At 41.6% G+C, this 12,499-nt stretch overlaps 1 protein-coding gene across 2 annotated transcripts in view; it reads right to left on the reverse strand.

Annotated features, from left to right (window-relative positions):
* The window catches only part of LOC129124603 (glypican-5-like), a 378,241-nt gene that overhangs the window by 239,748 nt on the left and 125,994 nt on the right, over nt 1-12,499 (reverse strand). Inside the window, exons 4-6 of one of the 2 annotated variants that reach the window (XM_054639664.2) lie at nt 12,253-12,383; nt 7,454-7,513; nt 5,918-6,043 (exon numbers count right to left, since the gene is read on the reverse strand). In XM_054639664.2, the coding sequence (XP_054495639.2) occupies nt 5,918-6,043; nt 7,454-7,513; nt 12,253-12,383 (317 nt within the window). The remainder of the gene's footprint in view (nt 1-5,917; nt 6,044-7,453; nt 7,514-12,252; nt 12,384-12,499) is intronic. The other variant, XM_077183633.1, reaches the window with a different exon arrangement.

Here is a 12,499-nt window from a genome sequence, read left to right on the forward strand (position 1 = left end):
GTCAAAAAAAATGCCTTTGCAAGTCAAATGTCCATTTGCATTTACAGAAATGCTTTTCAACTACTGACCCAACCCCTCCATTCCAATTGCCTGGATGTATCACAGTAACTAAGTATGAACTAAAAAGGAGAAAGTCAGTCACTGCAAGGAAGATGAGAGTGTGATTTCACAGCAGGAGGATTCACACAGTCAGGTCATTCCTAACCAGCAGTGGGGTCTCCATGAGTCATCCAGAGAACTTCACTACATCCCAGTCATTTGTAACTACAGCATGCACAGAACACAACCTAAAATGCAATTTGAAAATAAAAAGTGGGATAAAATCCACCTTTAGAGAGAAGCTCCAAAGTACTGGAAGTTGTGTGCTGCTCCCCTAGGCTGAACTGCAGGAGGTTGGGTGAAGCTGCCAGCAGAGCTCCACAGTGACCAGAGCCAGCCTGAGCTCCAGGACTGTGGGGTTGGGAGGTCCCCAGGACAAGGTGAGAGATGAGAATTTGACTCCAAGCTCTCAGAAAGCTGATTCATTATTTTATGATATTATATTAAAAGAAATGCTATACTAAAACTATACTAAAGAAAGAGGAAGGATACATCAGGAGGCTTAACAAGAATGAATAATAAAAACCTGTGACAGACCAGTTCAACACAGCTGTGATTGGTCATTAATTAAAAACAATTCACATGCTTGGATAAACAATCTCCAGACCACATTCAAGAGGAGCAAAACATGGAGAAGCTGAGGCTTCTCATCTTGCCAGGAGAAGAAATTCTGGTGAAGGGATTTTTCAGAAAATATCACAGTGACACAGGATCTGCTGCCAACCAGGATCTGTCACCCAAACTCCTCAGCACTCCAGGCCAGGAGGACACAAATCATTCCATCAAACCTCCCCAAGGGCCTGGGCTGAGCTCCTCATGCCTTCCATCAGGCTTCCTGGGCTCTTTTCTGTGGTACCACAGCTGCTCCTGGCTCTCTCTGTACCTTCATGCCTCCCTCCTGACTCCACTTCCCATCTGGAGCTGGGGCTGGAGAATTCAACACATTGCTCCTTCTGGGGTTACATTTTCTCCCAATAGGTGGCACATAATTACATTTAATGAAATGCCTACTCTGAGATCAATCTGTGGATAGTTTCCAGGACTGGAATCCTTAAAATTGTCTTTCCTTGATAACTGCATTTTAAAAAAACACAAAAGAAACGAGCTCCACATCCTCACCAACAAAAACCAAAGTTCTTAAGCATAGAGATTTATCAGTTTATCTTACAAAGATGAAATCCAGCCAAATGGTCTGACACAAGTATCTGTGGGTTAGATACCATGTACAAACATCACTGACTTTCTGTCACTTTTCTTCACACCTTTTTTCCAATATGGGTCATGGTGAGGACCTGCCTTGACCTTTTTGAAATTTGTGTTGAGGAAGAAAGGAACAAAAACCAACAGAACATCCCAAGTCCTGGAAAATACCCTAAAACCTGAAAAATGCTGCAAAAAGAGAGATTGCATTTTGCAGTTTACAGTCACAAGGAGATCACCAGAAATTGTTTACACTGATGGCATGAGAACAACAGAAGTTAAACATGCTTTAAGTGAGCTGAGGCTAAATGAGTGTCTGTGTTTTCCATATCCAGATGGCTGCTTGCTAGAGCCTAAGGAAATGAGAAAGGGGACAATGAAAGTGCTAAACTCATAAAAACTGAGAGTCTCTAAAGGAACACATTTTGAGAAAAAGTCACTGTGATTTGCCACTTCCTTCCTCAGCCAGCTCTCACAGGCCCTGAGAGCCTAACAACCCATGACAAGATCTGTTCAAGCTCATGGACAGGTGTCCCATAATCCCCCCTCTCAGTGCAAAATCCCAAAAAAAACAAGTTAAGGAACGAAGGAGAGAAGGAAGGAAAAGAAGTGGGGGTCCCCACTAGCTGTTACAAAACATCCTTCTTTTCTGTTCCAGGCAACCTGGTTTAAGAACCATTTACATGTCCAAGTTTGCTGCAAAAGGGACTCCAAGTGCAAAAACAGTTGCTGTAAAATATCTCTTCCCCTGTTCCCCACCCAATCAGGGTAGTACACATCAAACCTGCACTCTGCAGGGACAGGAGTGTGAATTTATGCCCTTGAACTCCTCAAGTGCTACAAAACCACAGCAGATATGGAGAAAGGAGAATGAACACTTCACCATGTCTCAAATATTTCTGCAATACCAACCTGAAGTGTGCCACATTCAGAGCAACCCATTGTAGCTAAAATCCACCCATGCACACCTGAGGAGACTCCTGTGCAATGGGAAGCTGGGTCTGATCAGCAGAGCATTTCTGCTTCTACCATCAACAATGACATTTCAGATCAAGCTAACTGGCATTAAGAAAAAGACCACTTCATTTAGAAACTCAGAAAATTTCTTCTAGAAATGGAGAAGCAACAAACACAGAACTGCCCAGAGTGATTTTCAGAATGGTTTTTCTTTCTTCACTCCAAATAAATCAAAGTTTGATCTTCTGATCCAACAATTCTGTGGAGGATCCAAGTTAGAAATGGCTACAGCCCAACAATCATTAAGCTGAGACCATTCATTAGTGCATGGATGATTTCTTACATGAAGTCTTGCTTCAGGAACAAGATGTTCAAAAGAGCAATTAAGAGAAAGAAAGCACTCCCAGTGCAAGTATTTCTAATTTTGTCCTGAACTGACACTGGAGGATTCCTAGCAAAGCCATCTCTTCCTGTTCTCTGAAGAGCAGGCCAGAGGCAGAGTCTCAAACCAGTGGGAATCTCTTTTTATGGTGTATTTAACTGGCAGCTCAAAGATCTTTTTTCTGCTAACACAATGATTTAAACACGACAAAACCCAAAGAACTAAAATCCAGAAGAGAAACAAAATCCAAAGAACTGAACTAAAATTAAAAGGCACAACTCTAATCCTGTTTATCAGACCTCAAGTGCCCTCTCTACCAACTGAATGAATTATTACTCATTTCTGAGTAGTGATTTCATATTGTTTCAGGCTGCATTTGTGTGTCAAATTGTTTTTAAAGCTCGAGTTTGTTTTTCCTGAAGAGCTGGCATGGCAGCTAGCACAGAGCATAAATAATAACTAAATAAATAAATAAAGCTCAGCCCTCAGTGTGAAAGGCAAGGAGGGTGGAGGAGACACAAGTGCAGCAATGCCAGCCCAGAGCCCAGTGACCCCAGACTGGAGCTCAGCAGACCCATGGGTGATCCATCTGCTGACCCACAGGCAGTAAAAAGGCTCTGGGGGGAGTTCAGAGCTCTTTACTGCTGCTGCTATTTAATGCCCTGGCAGGGGAGGGAGAGCAGAGGGGAATTCACCTTCAGGCATCAGCAGGACAGGTCCATGTGCCACGTGGGGAGGGCTGTGCCAAGCCCAGCTGGGCCAAGGCCAGCCTATAAAAGAGGTGATGAAAGGAGCAGAAGGTGCCAGCAGATCTCAGGGTGCTGCTGTGTGCCACTGCAGGCTGCCCAGAAAGTCCCCCCCTCTTAAGGCAACCAATACTGGGAGAGAATATATTTATATATATATATATGATATTTTATATATTATCATATATAAATATAGTTATATTTTATTATAATTATAATAATATTTATATATGATAATATATAAATATATTCTATTTATATATTATAATTATATAAATTATAATTATTATCATGATATTCTAATGATATATACATTATACTATAAATATTATATTAAAATTATATAAATCTATATAGAACTTAAAATAAATTTTTAAAATTTAAATGTATTTTTAAAATTTTAATATAAAAATTATATTATATAGAAATTATATTAAAATTCTATATTGCATTATAAAAACATATTCTTTTATATAAATTATAATCGTTTGCTAGCTATCTATAGCTGTCTGATTAAACACATGAATTTAACCTTTTAGCTTTCCATTTTGCCCATTTAATATGTTAACTACAGACACATATCTAGGCTTGGTGGTGGGGTTGGGGTTTTTTCTGCTGTCATCTTTGGGGATAGGCTGCTTAGATTTCCTTTTTCCTTTACTTTTCCTTTGTAATTCAACATATGAGGGATCTTGTTAGTCTTTTCCCTGCTTCCCATTCCTTTCAAACTTGAATTTATTTCATGTGTCTCCAGCTCTGGGAAAGCTGCAGATTGGCAAAGTAACAACAGCTTTCCCCTCCATGCCTTTCTAAAACATGTGTATCAGCAATTTGAGTGGTTTGGGCTTTTTTAAAACAAAGTAAGATAAAAATTAAAAGTAACTTTTTTTTTTTCTCCCCCAGGAAACTGATACAGAAAAGATTTGGGTTTGTTTGGCTTTTCTTGTGTTTTTTTTTGGCCAGAAATCTGTTTGTTCTGAAAGTTATCTGTGCATCCAGCAACATGCCACAAGCAAAAGAGATTCTGATATGGAAACATTGATTAGAAATACTGATACTCTTCCTGTTTCCTCTCCATTACTTTTACAGTAAAAACTTCAACTTGTATTGCAATCACTGCACATCAATATTTGGAAGATTGCTTTGTTGCCATAATATTAAAGCATATGCCCTAAAATTAATTTTAATATATTGAAATATTATTTTTGGATGTGTTAGACATGCATTTATCTCCAAAGAGCTCAGATGAAATTAAGCTGAAGTTATTTACACATGAGAAAACTCAACAGAGCTGTGTGGGAGTCAGAACCCCATGAATGGGACAGACAGTGAGTGTCACATCTTTGCTCCATATTGGAATTGTTCAGTAAAAACAACAAACCAACCTGTGACCATGAAAACTGTTTTAAAGCAAGAAAACAACTCTAGAACTTTATCTTTTGTAATTGCTACAGACCACAAAATCCACTTCAAAAAGAAACACCAATGAAAGCCAACACAATCCCATGGAACTTCTCTGTTTTGCAAAAAAGAAATTTTTGGAGAACATTCACTGGCACACTTCCAAGCAGCTCTCACTGCAAAAACTGATGTATACTTTGACAGTGATAGTAAAGACAGAATTTTGTTCTAAACATCTCTTTCCTCCTCAGGGTGATGTAGCCTCATGTTATACAGAATAAAAGAAATGACAGCAACAAGTTTAGCCCGTGGAAATGCAAGTGTATATTCCAGTTTAGGGTCTGAAGGTGATGGGGAATACACTGATAAAATACAGAGGGGGAAAAAAATTAGCTGGGAAACTGGAAAGGTCTCTTCACCCTGCAGAGCACCTACAGCAACAGTGCCTTAGAATGCTGCTGAACCATCAGGAGGATGTGAAGAGACCTTTTTTCACCATTTGTCCTGGTTTTGCATGGGAGGAGTTCAGGGAAGTTGTGGAGGGAGGAGAAGTGTTCTGAAGGGTTTGTTTTGATTCTTACTACTTTTTTTTTAGTTTTAGTTGCTGTTTCTCACCATCACAGCAGAAGATGCAGGACAAGAAGAAGGAGGAGAAGAACAGGACACACCCAGATTCCTCCATCTTGCCTCTTGAACCCCCATTCTAAAACCCCGAAATTCTACTTTTTCACCCTGTGACAAATTAACTATCATTCTACTCAAACTCTTGTGACTTGTAAATCTTCACACAAAGTTGATATTTTTTTCCATGGACTAAAATTGAAGGCACAGGTGGTTTTGACTCTGTGCTGAGGTCTCTGAGCCCCTTGCCAGGGTCTTGAATCACCCAGAGCAGCCAGAAGAATGTCCTGGGTCCCAACAGCTGTTAACAACATTTCCTTTACACCCTTTTAAAGTTTTGAGCCTGCTTTGCCTTTCCCCTAATCCTGTCTCCAGCAGGAAGTGATTGGCCAGCACTGAAGCCACCACAGTCATTGGTGCATTGGCTGGCAAATCTAAAAATTGGTGAAATCTCTAATTGCTGAACCAAAACCACTACACCATGCCAGCAAATTTTTACTTAGAACTTTACCTTTCCACAACATCCTCTCCATTCCAGCAGGTTGAGCTGTCTCTCATCACCAGGTCTCCATCACAAAGCCTTTCTGCTATGGAGGCATAAAAGGTTCTGGACCTCTTCATGTAACTGATGAACTCTCTGCAAGGCAGGAAGAGCACATTTAACAACACAACAGCACACTCAGCACTCAGTTAAACCCCTGTCAGCCCAACCCTCAATCACATCAAGGCTTTGGAAAATAAGTAATCTGAATTAATTTCTACTTCTAGTGTGTTTTTACTCCTTATAGATCATCCAGTTTTACTTAGTCTAGTGTCAATACAGATAATTACTCACCTAAAGGGTGCTTTTAACACATGGTGGTAATGTGTCTCTCACTAAATCTGACAAAAAGCTTCACCTACTCTTTATAAACAGATTAAAAAACACTGAGAAAACATCATCATAAAAGGCATGGCCAGTACAGACAGTGTATTTCTGATGACTGTCTATGGAAAAATGCCTTGAGGGCCAACTGCTGCCTCTTTTATAATCTGATTATACCTGTAACATATACCTGGCTGAGGTAGCCATAAAAACAAACCAAAATAACAAGGGCTAATTCAGCACCATGAGGAATTACCTGCTGCTCTGCTTTAGAAAGCCCTGTTTGGTGTGCTGCAAGGTTCAGGACCCAGACTGAGCTGGAGCCATGTCTGAGCTCTCTGCCTGTCCCAGAGCTCCCCTGGGGAGCCCAAAGGACTCCTCCTCCTGCTTTGCAGTGTCTGAGGCACTGGAGAGGAGCCTGGGGCACAGCACAAAGCAGGCAGGATTCAAACACATCCAGGACCACTGGGAAAGCTCTGTCCCTGCCATCTCTCCCCACAGCTATCTTTATACCTTCTTTATACCATCTCAAAAGTGTTTAACCATCCCATTCACCTTCTGTGATGAAATCCTGCTCTAGATAAATCAGTCATCTCATGCTCCTAAGAAAGTAACTTAGCCTAATAGAGGAGGAAAGCTGGGATTTAAAGCAAAGAAAAAGCAGGAATTTAGGGGCTTACAAAGAGGTAATCAGCATTTCTACCTCTTGAGTACCAACTTACAAATATGAGCTCTGAGTATTCCTAGAGTAAAGCCAGGCCCAGCCAGAACAACCCAAGAGGATCAGTTCCAAAAGGAAGCACAGATGCCAAGGATTTTACAGGTTCTAAATCAGAGTCTTCTTTGAAAGAGGAAACCAGCACCCTTTTAGGAGCCTAAAGCTTGCCCTGCTCAGCTCACCCCTAGAGGTTTAAACTCCTTTGCCTCCTCAGCAGAGTGGGGCTTTGACATTTCAAAGCAGCGCCTTAGCAAATGCAGAATTCTCTGTTTCGACTCCCAGTCTTACTGAGTGAAAATATTTACTTTTCATCATTATAAAACTGAACACACTAGGGGAGAAAATGTAGAGTTTCCCAGTGCCCCACAATGGAAAAAATCAAAAGTGTTCCAGCTCCCAGATTACAGCTGGAGGTGAGCTAGGTGTAGAGACAACAAAGGATGTCACCTTGTTTTCATTCTTACCGAGAGATTTTTTTCAAACTTCTTGATTTGTCATTCTTTGAAGCTTTCAGAGGCAGAGAACTGGAATAGGCCAGGGAGAATAAGCATCAATCAGGAGAGGTTGGGGAGTAGGGGAGAAGCAGGAATTCAGGCAAATGAGGAAAAGAAATGAAAAACAAAAGAGAAAAGCAAAAATTATTTGAAGGAAAGGTCATCAAGCACATGCATAGGACAATATAAGAAAATAAATAAGGAGGAAAATTATCATGAGACTTTTGCCAAGTATACATGCAATCAAAAATGTCAATTCAATACTGGAAAAAAAGTACAACTGAGACTATTTGTCACAATCATTTTCAAGTAAGAGCAGAATTACAAATGCAGTGCACGCAGCAGAAAGCTGAAAATAAATTCAGTGGTACTTAAATTAAGTGTAACTGATACCAAATGGAAGGGCTGTAAATACATGAAGCTGTGCAAGAAAACAATGGCAAACAGTTTAGGATGGGAACCACGGGAAGGGGGATACAAACCAGTAGCATTCATGTTCTGGTACACAGAGCAATTTACTGCCTGTTAATAAATAATATAAATACAGGTATTTTTTGCTGTTCTGGGATTGCACCACTGAAAAAAACACCCAACTCTGCAAAACTGGAGACACAGACTTTCAGGCTACAGTGGAGGAAGAACTGTGGCAATAACCCTGGTGACTATTTCATGTTCTTACTGGAGAGAGCAGCCTGAGGACGCGCAGAGGAGGCAGCTCTGCCCCCACAGCTCTGGCACTGATGGCAGGAGTGGCCACAGGACAGGAGGGACCTGCCCTGGCCATCAGGTGAGTGGCACCTGCCTGCAGGAATTCCAACACAGCCGCTCAAAAAACCAAATGAAACTTTGTAACAGGGACAATCTGAATCAACTGAAACTGCAGCCCTGGCCAGTGGTTCATGTGCATCTGACATTAATAATCTGGTTTGTACTAGCACTTGATTACTCAAATGTTAATAAAATCATGTGATGTCTGACCCAACAGATAGTTTATTTTAAATGAAATAGATATTATTGACTCTAAACATTCCCAAAGGAATTACTAAATTGTTGATTTAAAAGATCTGTGAATTCATGGCATAAAGAAATCCCAACAAAATAGAATTTCAACGCCTTCTTTCTCCAGTCAGGGACCTAATATGTTGTAGTTCTTTGTTAAAGATGTTTTCTATACAGCTCTGTAAGCAGTCAGTGTTTGGTGGTTTGAAATGTTCCATGGAGCAGAGATGCTAAAGGCAGGTATTCAACTTTGCTGGGAGACCAGACCCTGAGCAGAACAGCTCTTTGTGCTGAACTCAGCAATAACATTCCAATTTACTGAGATTCTCTACATGCCATTTCCATTCCCTGGACCATCATATGGTTTCAATTTTCTTGTCATCTCTATTACATGTTAGAGTAACCTCCACATTGAAAAAATGACTCCAGCAGCAACGCTGCCAGTTTCAGTTAATCCCTGGCTACGATTGTGTAATGGTAAAAAAAAATAATAATCAATTTTATGCTTTCCAGTTTAACCATAGGAAATGGTTTCTTGCAAGATCATGCAACATTTATTCAAGTTTCAGCTTCTTTCATTATTGTCCCTGACACTTAAATGATGCATACCAAAAAATATGCAGGAATGGAATGCAGAGTAAAATCAAGAGAGATGGGAAATCTCCCAGGAACTCATGAGAGTCAAGAGGAGAAGAAAAGGGTTCAACTACTGCAAAAGAGGATGCAGTTGCTGTGTGCAGCCCTTGCAGATGTGGCTCTGCAGCAGAGTGGAGGGTGAGGAGGGCTGGCTGCAGCCAGACCCCAAACACCTCCCCTGAAGAACCAGCTCAGGCCAAGGGACACCATTTAACAATGTCCCCCCTGTCCTGCAGCAGCAGCCCTGGCTCTGCTCCACAGCTGAAACCAGAGGTTCTCCAGCTCCTCAGAAAAGGAGCCTGATCTTCCCCATGGCCCAGCAGAGACTCAGCACCCCTGGAGCAAACACCCACCTGCAGCTCTGAGGGCACCTCTGAGCACGTTCTGCACTACACAGGAGAGGCCACTTGGTTGTGGTTTCTCCTCCACAGAGGCTCTCTCTGAGCTCAGGAATGCTCTGACACATAAGGGAAGAAGCCACAGCTTTTCTGTTTACTTGGGGAGTGTTGGCTCATTCCTTCTCTTTCTCCTCCTTACCCTGAAAGGCTGGAGCCAGTGCCAGCCTCCCCTTGAACCTTGAATTACAGGACCATTGGAAGGATGTGCACCAGCCAAACCTCCAGACAGGGTGACCCTGCACCTGACCTGACAGCAGCTGACATTACTGCTCTCCCTTCCTCAGCACCACCAGGAGGGGCTTCACAAGAGATTCATGTAATTACTCTCATCATCTGGTTCCCCTGGAGCAATTTTCTGTCACTCTAAGTGCATTTTACACAACCCACTGCAGAAATTATTTAACCCATGTATTACAGATTTTTATTATCTTAAATTGATTTTTTATTGATATCATATGTGATTAAATGATGAAGAATGAAGAACACAGTGATGCAGCCAACCACTGTGTCTTTCACTCTATGGTTTCACAATTGTTTCCAAGAAGCAGAAGTACAAGCTTCAGGCAATGTGTTTTATAGGAAGTTGTGAAGAATAGCTTCAGATTTTCCACTTCTTACTATTTATGGCATATTTCCATCATTCATTTTTGGTGCACAGGCTCTCCACAATACCTATCAACACTGTAATTCAGTAATTTTTCATGCTAATTATATAAGCAGGGACTTAGTTTAGATTTTTTTGGATAAATTAATTTTCAGTGTGCAGACCAATTCTAGCAAACTTTCTAATTTAGAGCACATTATTTTCTTTTCCATCTACAAGCCTTCCATTTTAAAAGGTCAATATCCAAATAATTCTGGATGGTTGGGAAGGGGAGCAAGCAGATCATCAGGTGAGAAAGAGCAGCTTTCATGCCATTGAAGACACAAATCTGCAACTTCTTAAGAGATCACCTGTTGACAGGTTGCAGTTCTGGCTTTTGGGCTGCCTGTGCTAAGCCCCAGCCAAGTCAGGGACTTACACAGAAGATGGCCCAGGGCTCTGTGCTGTCAAAAGCCTATTTCAATAATTGTACTACAACTGTTCTTTGGATTTTTGTTGCTGAAGTTATTAATTTAATTTCTGTAATGCTCCCTTTTTCTGATTTGCATGGTAAAAATTGATTAACTCCAAGCACTAGCATAAACTGTTATGGTTTGCCTTTCAATTACAAAAGAATAAAAAATTATCACTATCACTCAACACACTTTGCTTGCTGTTATTACTTTTATCTTTTAAAACAGTCTTTGTTCCATTCATGCAAGCTGAGAATTAAACCAGAAATGGATAAAAATCTCATGTTCACAACTAAAACACCAGAACCCAGACAGTGGAAATTTTAACATTTTACAATTTTAAACATTGCTCAAGTCATCCACTTACCCAACAGAGATACACACAGGCTGCCTGGGCAGTTTAATGCTGCTTTTGGACAGAGGTAAGCCCAGCACAACTCCACTGATGGAGCTGTTCCAGATTAACTCTGCTCTTACAGAGGACAAGGCCCCAGCCAGAAACAGGCACTGGGACTTTATGGGCAGCTTGGTCTGACATCTACTCGTGTATTGTGAGTGGGATTGTGAAAAAATCCTCTCCTAGAATGTACAGAAGGAGCTACACAAGGTGAAGTGAGAGAAGAACTCAGGAGATGTGGGAGCAGGGACACTCCTGTCCAGCCCAGTGGCAGTGCTCAGCTGTAGGTGTCTCACATGGGGCACAGCTGAAGAACAGGAGCCAAGAAGGACACAAGAAGCTAAAAAGCTCCTTCAGCTCTTTGTTATGCAACAAATCAAGGAGATTCCAAAGGATTTTATCACTCCTGCCCAGTCCAGGACAATCAGGGACTGACTTGGTGTGAGGGCAATGGATTTCTCCTTTTCACTCCTTCCCCCTTCTGCCCCAGGGTAAGCTCATGTCCTTACAGGCCTGGGCAGTTACATTTTAAGTGTTTTAGATTCAGCTGTGGAAATCAGTTTCCTCAGACTCTGTAGAGGAAAAGCTTTCACCATTTCCACTGAAAGATTCTGGAAATAACAAACCCCTTGGTGCTAAGAGGAAAAGCTTTCACCATTTCCACTGAAGGATTCTGGAAATAACAAACCCCTTGGTGCTAAGAGGAAAAGCTTTCACCATTTCCACGGAAAGATTCTGGAAATAACAAACCCCTTGGTGTTAAGAGGAAAAGCTTTCACCATTTCCACTGAAAGATTCTGGAAATAACAAACCCCTTGGTGCTAAGAGGAAAAGCTTTCACCATTTCCACGGAAAGATTCTGGAAATAACAAACCCCTTGGTGCTAAGAGGAAAAGCTTTCACCATTTCCACTGAAGGATTCTGGAAATAACAAACCCCTTGGTGTTAAGAGGAAAAGCTTTCACCATTTCCACTGAAAGATTCTGGAAATAACAAACCCCTTGGTGTTAAGAGGAAAAGCTTTCACCATTTCCACTGAAGGATTCTGGAAATAACAAACCCCTTGGTGTTAAGCAATGCTACCAAGCCTGGCCTTTCTTGGAGAGACCCACAATGTGAGCCACCTGTGTGGTGTCACCTGTGTGACTGCCAGGGGTGGCAGTGGCTGGACAGCACACAGAGGAGGTGGCAGAGCTGTGGCTTTGCCTTGAACAGTGCCAAGAACCAACAGCACAAATGATGAGCTGAGGGTTTGTTTCAAAGCAATTGCAGCCCAGGGTTACCTTCTCCTGTTGTTCAGGCTGGTGTGAGCCATCACAAATGTCTGGGTTCCAGTCACCTCCTTCACTGGCACAATACTGGCTGATGACAGGTTCCCTTCTTGCTGTTTGGGCTGTCCACACACTTTATCAACCTGTGAGAAAGGGAGGGAAAGTGAAACAGGATGTGAGTAAAAAAAAAGGATTTCCAACCCCCCAAAGTCTGCCTGTTCCCTGCAGTCTGTGTTCACTGCACGAGATACTGTGAAAG

Source organism: Agelaius phoeniceus, chromosome 10 (assembly GCF_051311805.1).
Source record: "Agelaius phoeniceus isolate bAgePho1 chromosome 10, bAgePho1.hap1, whole genome shotgun sequence".
Lineage (NCBI taxonomy): Eukaryota > Metazoa > Chordata > Aves > Passeriformes > Icteridae > Agelaius > Agelaius phoeniceus.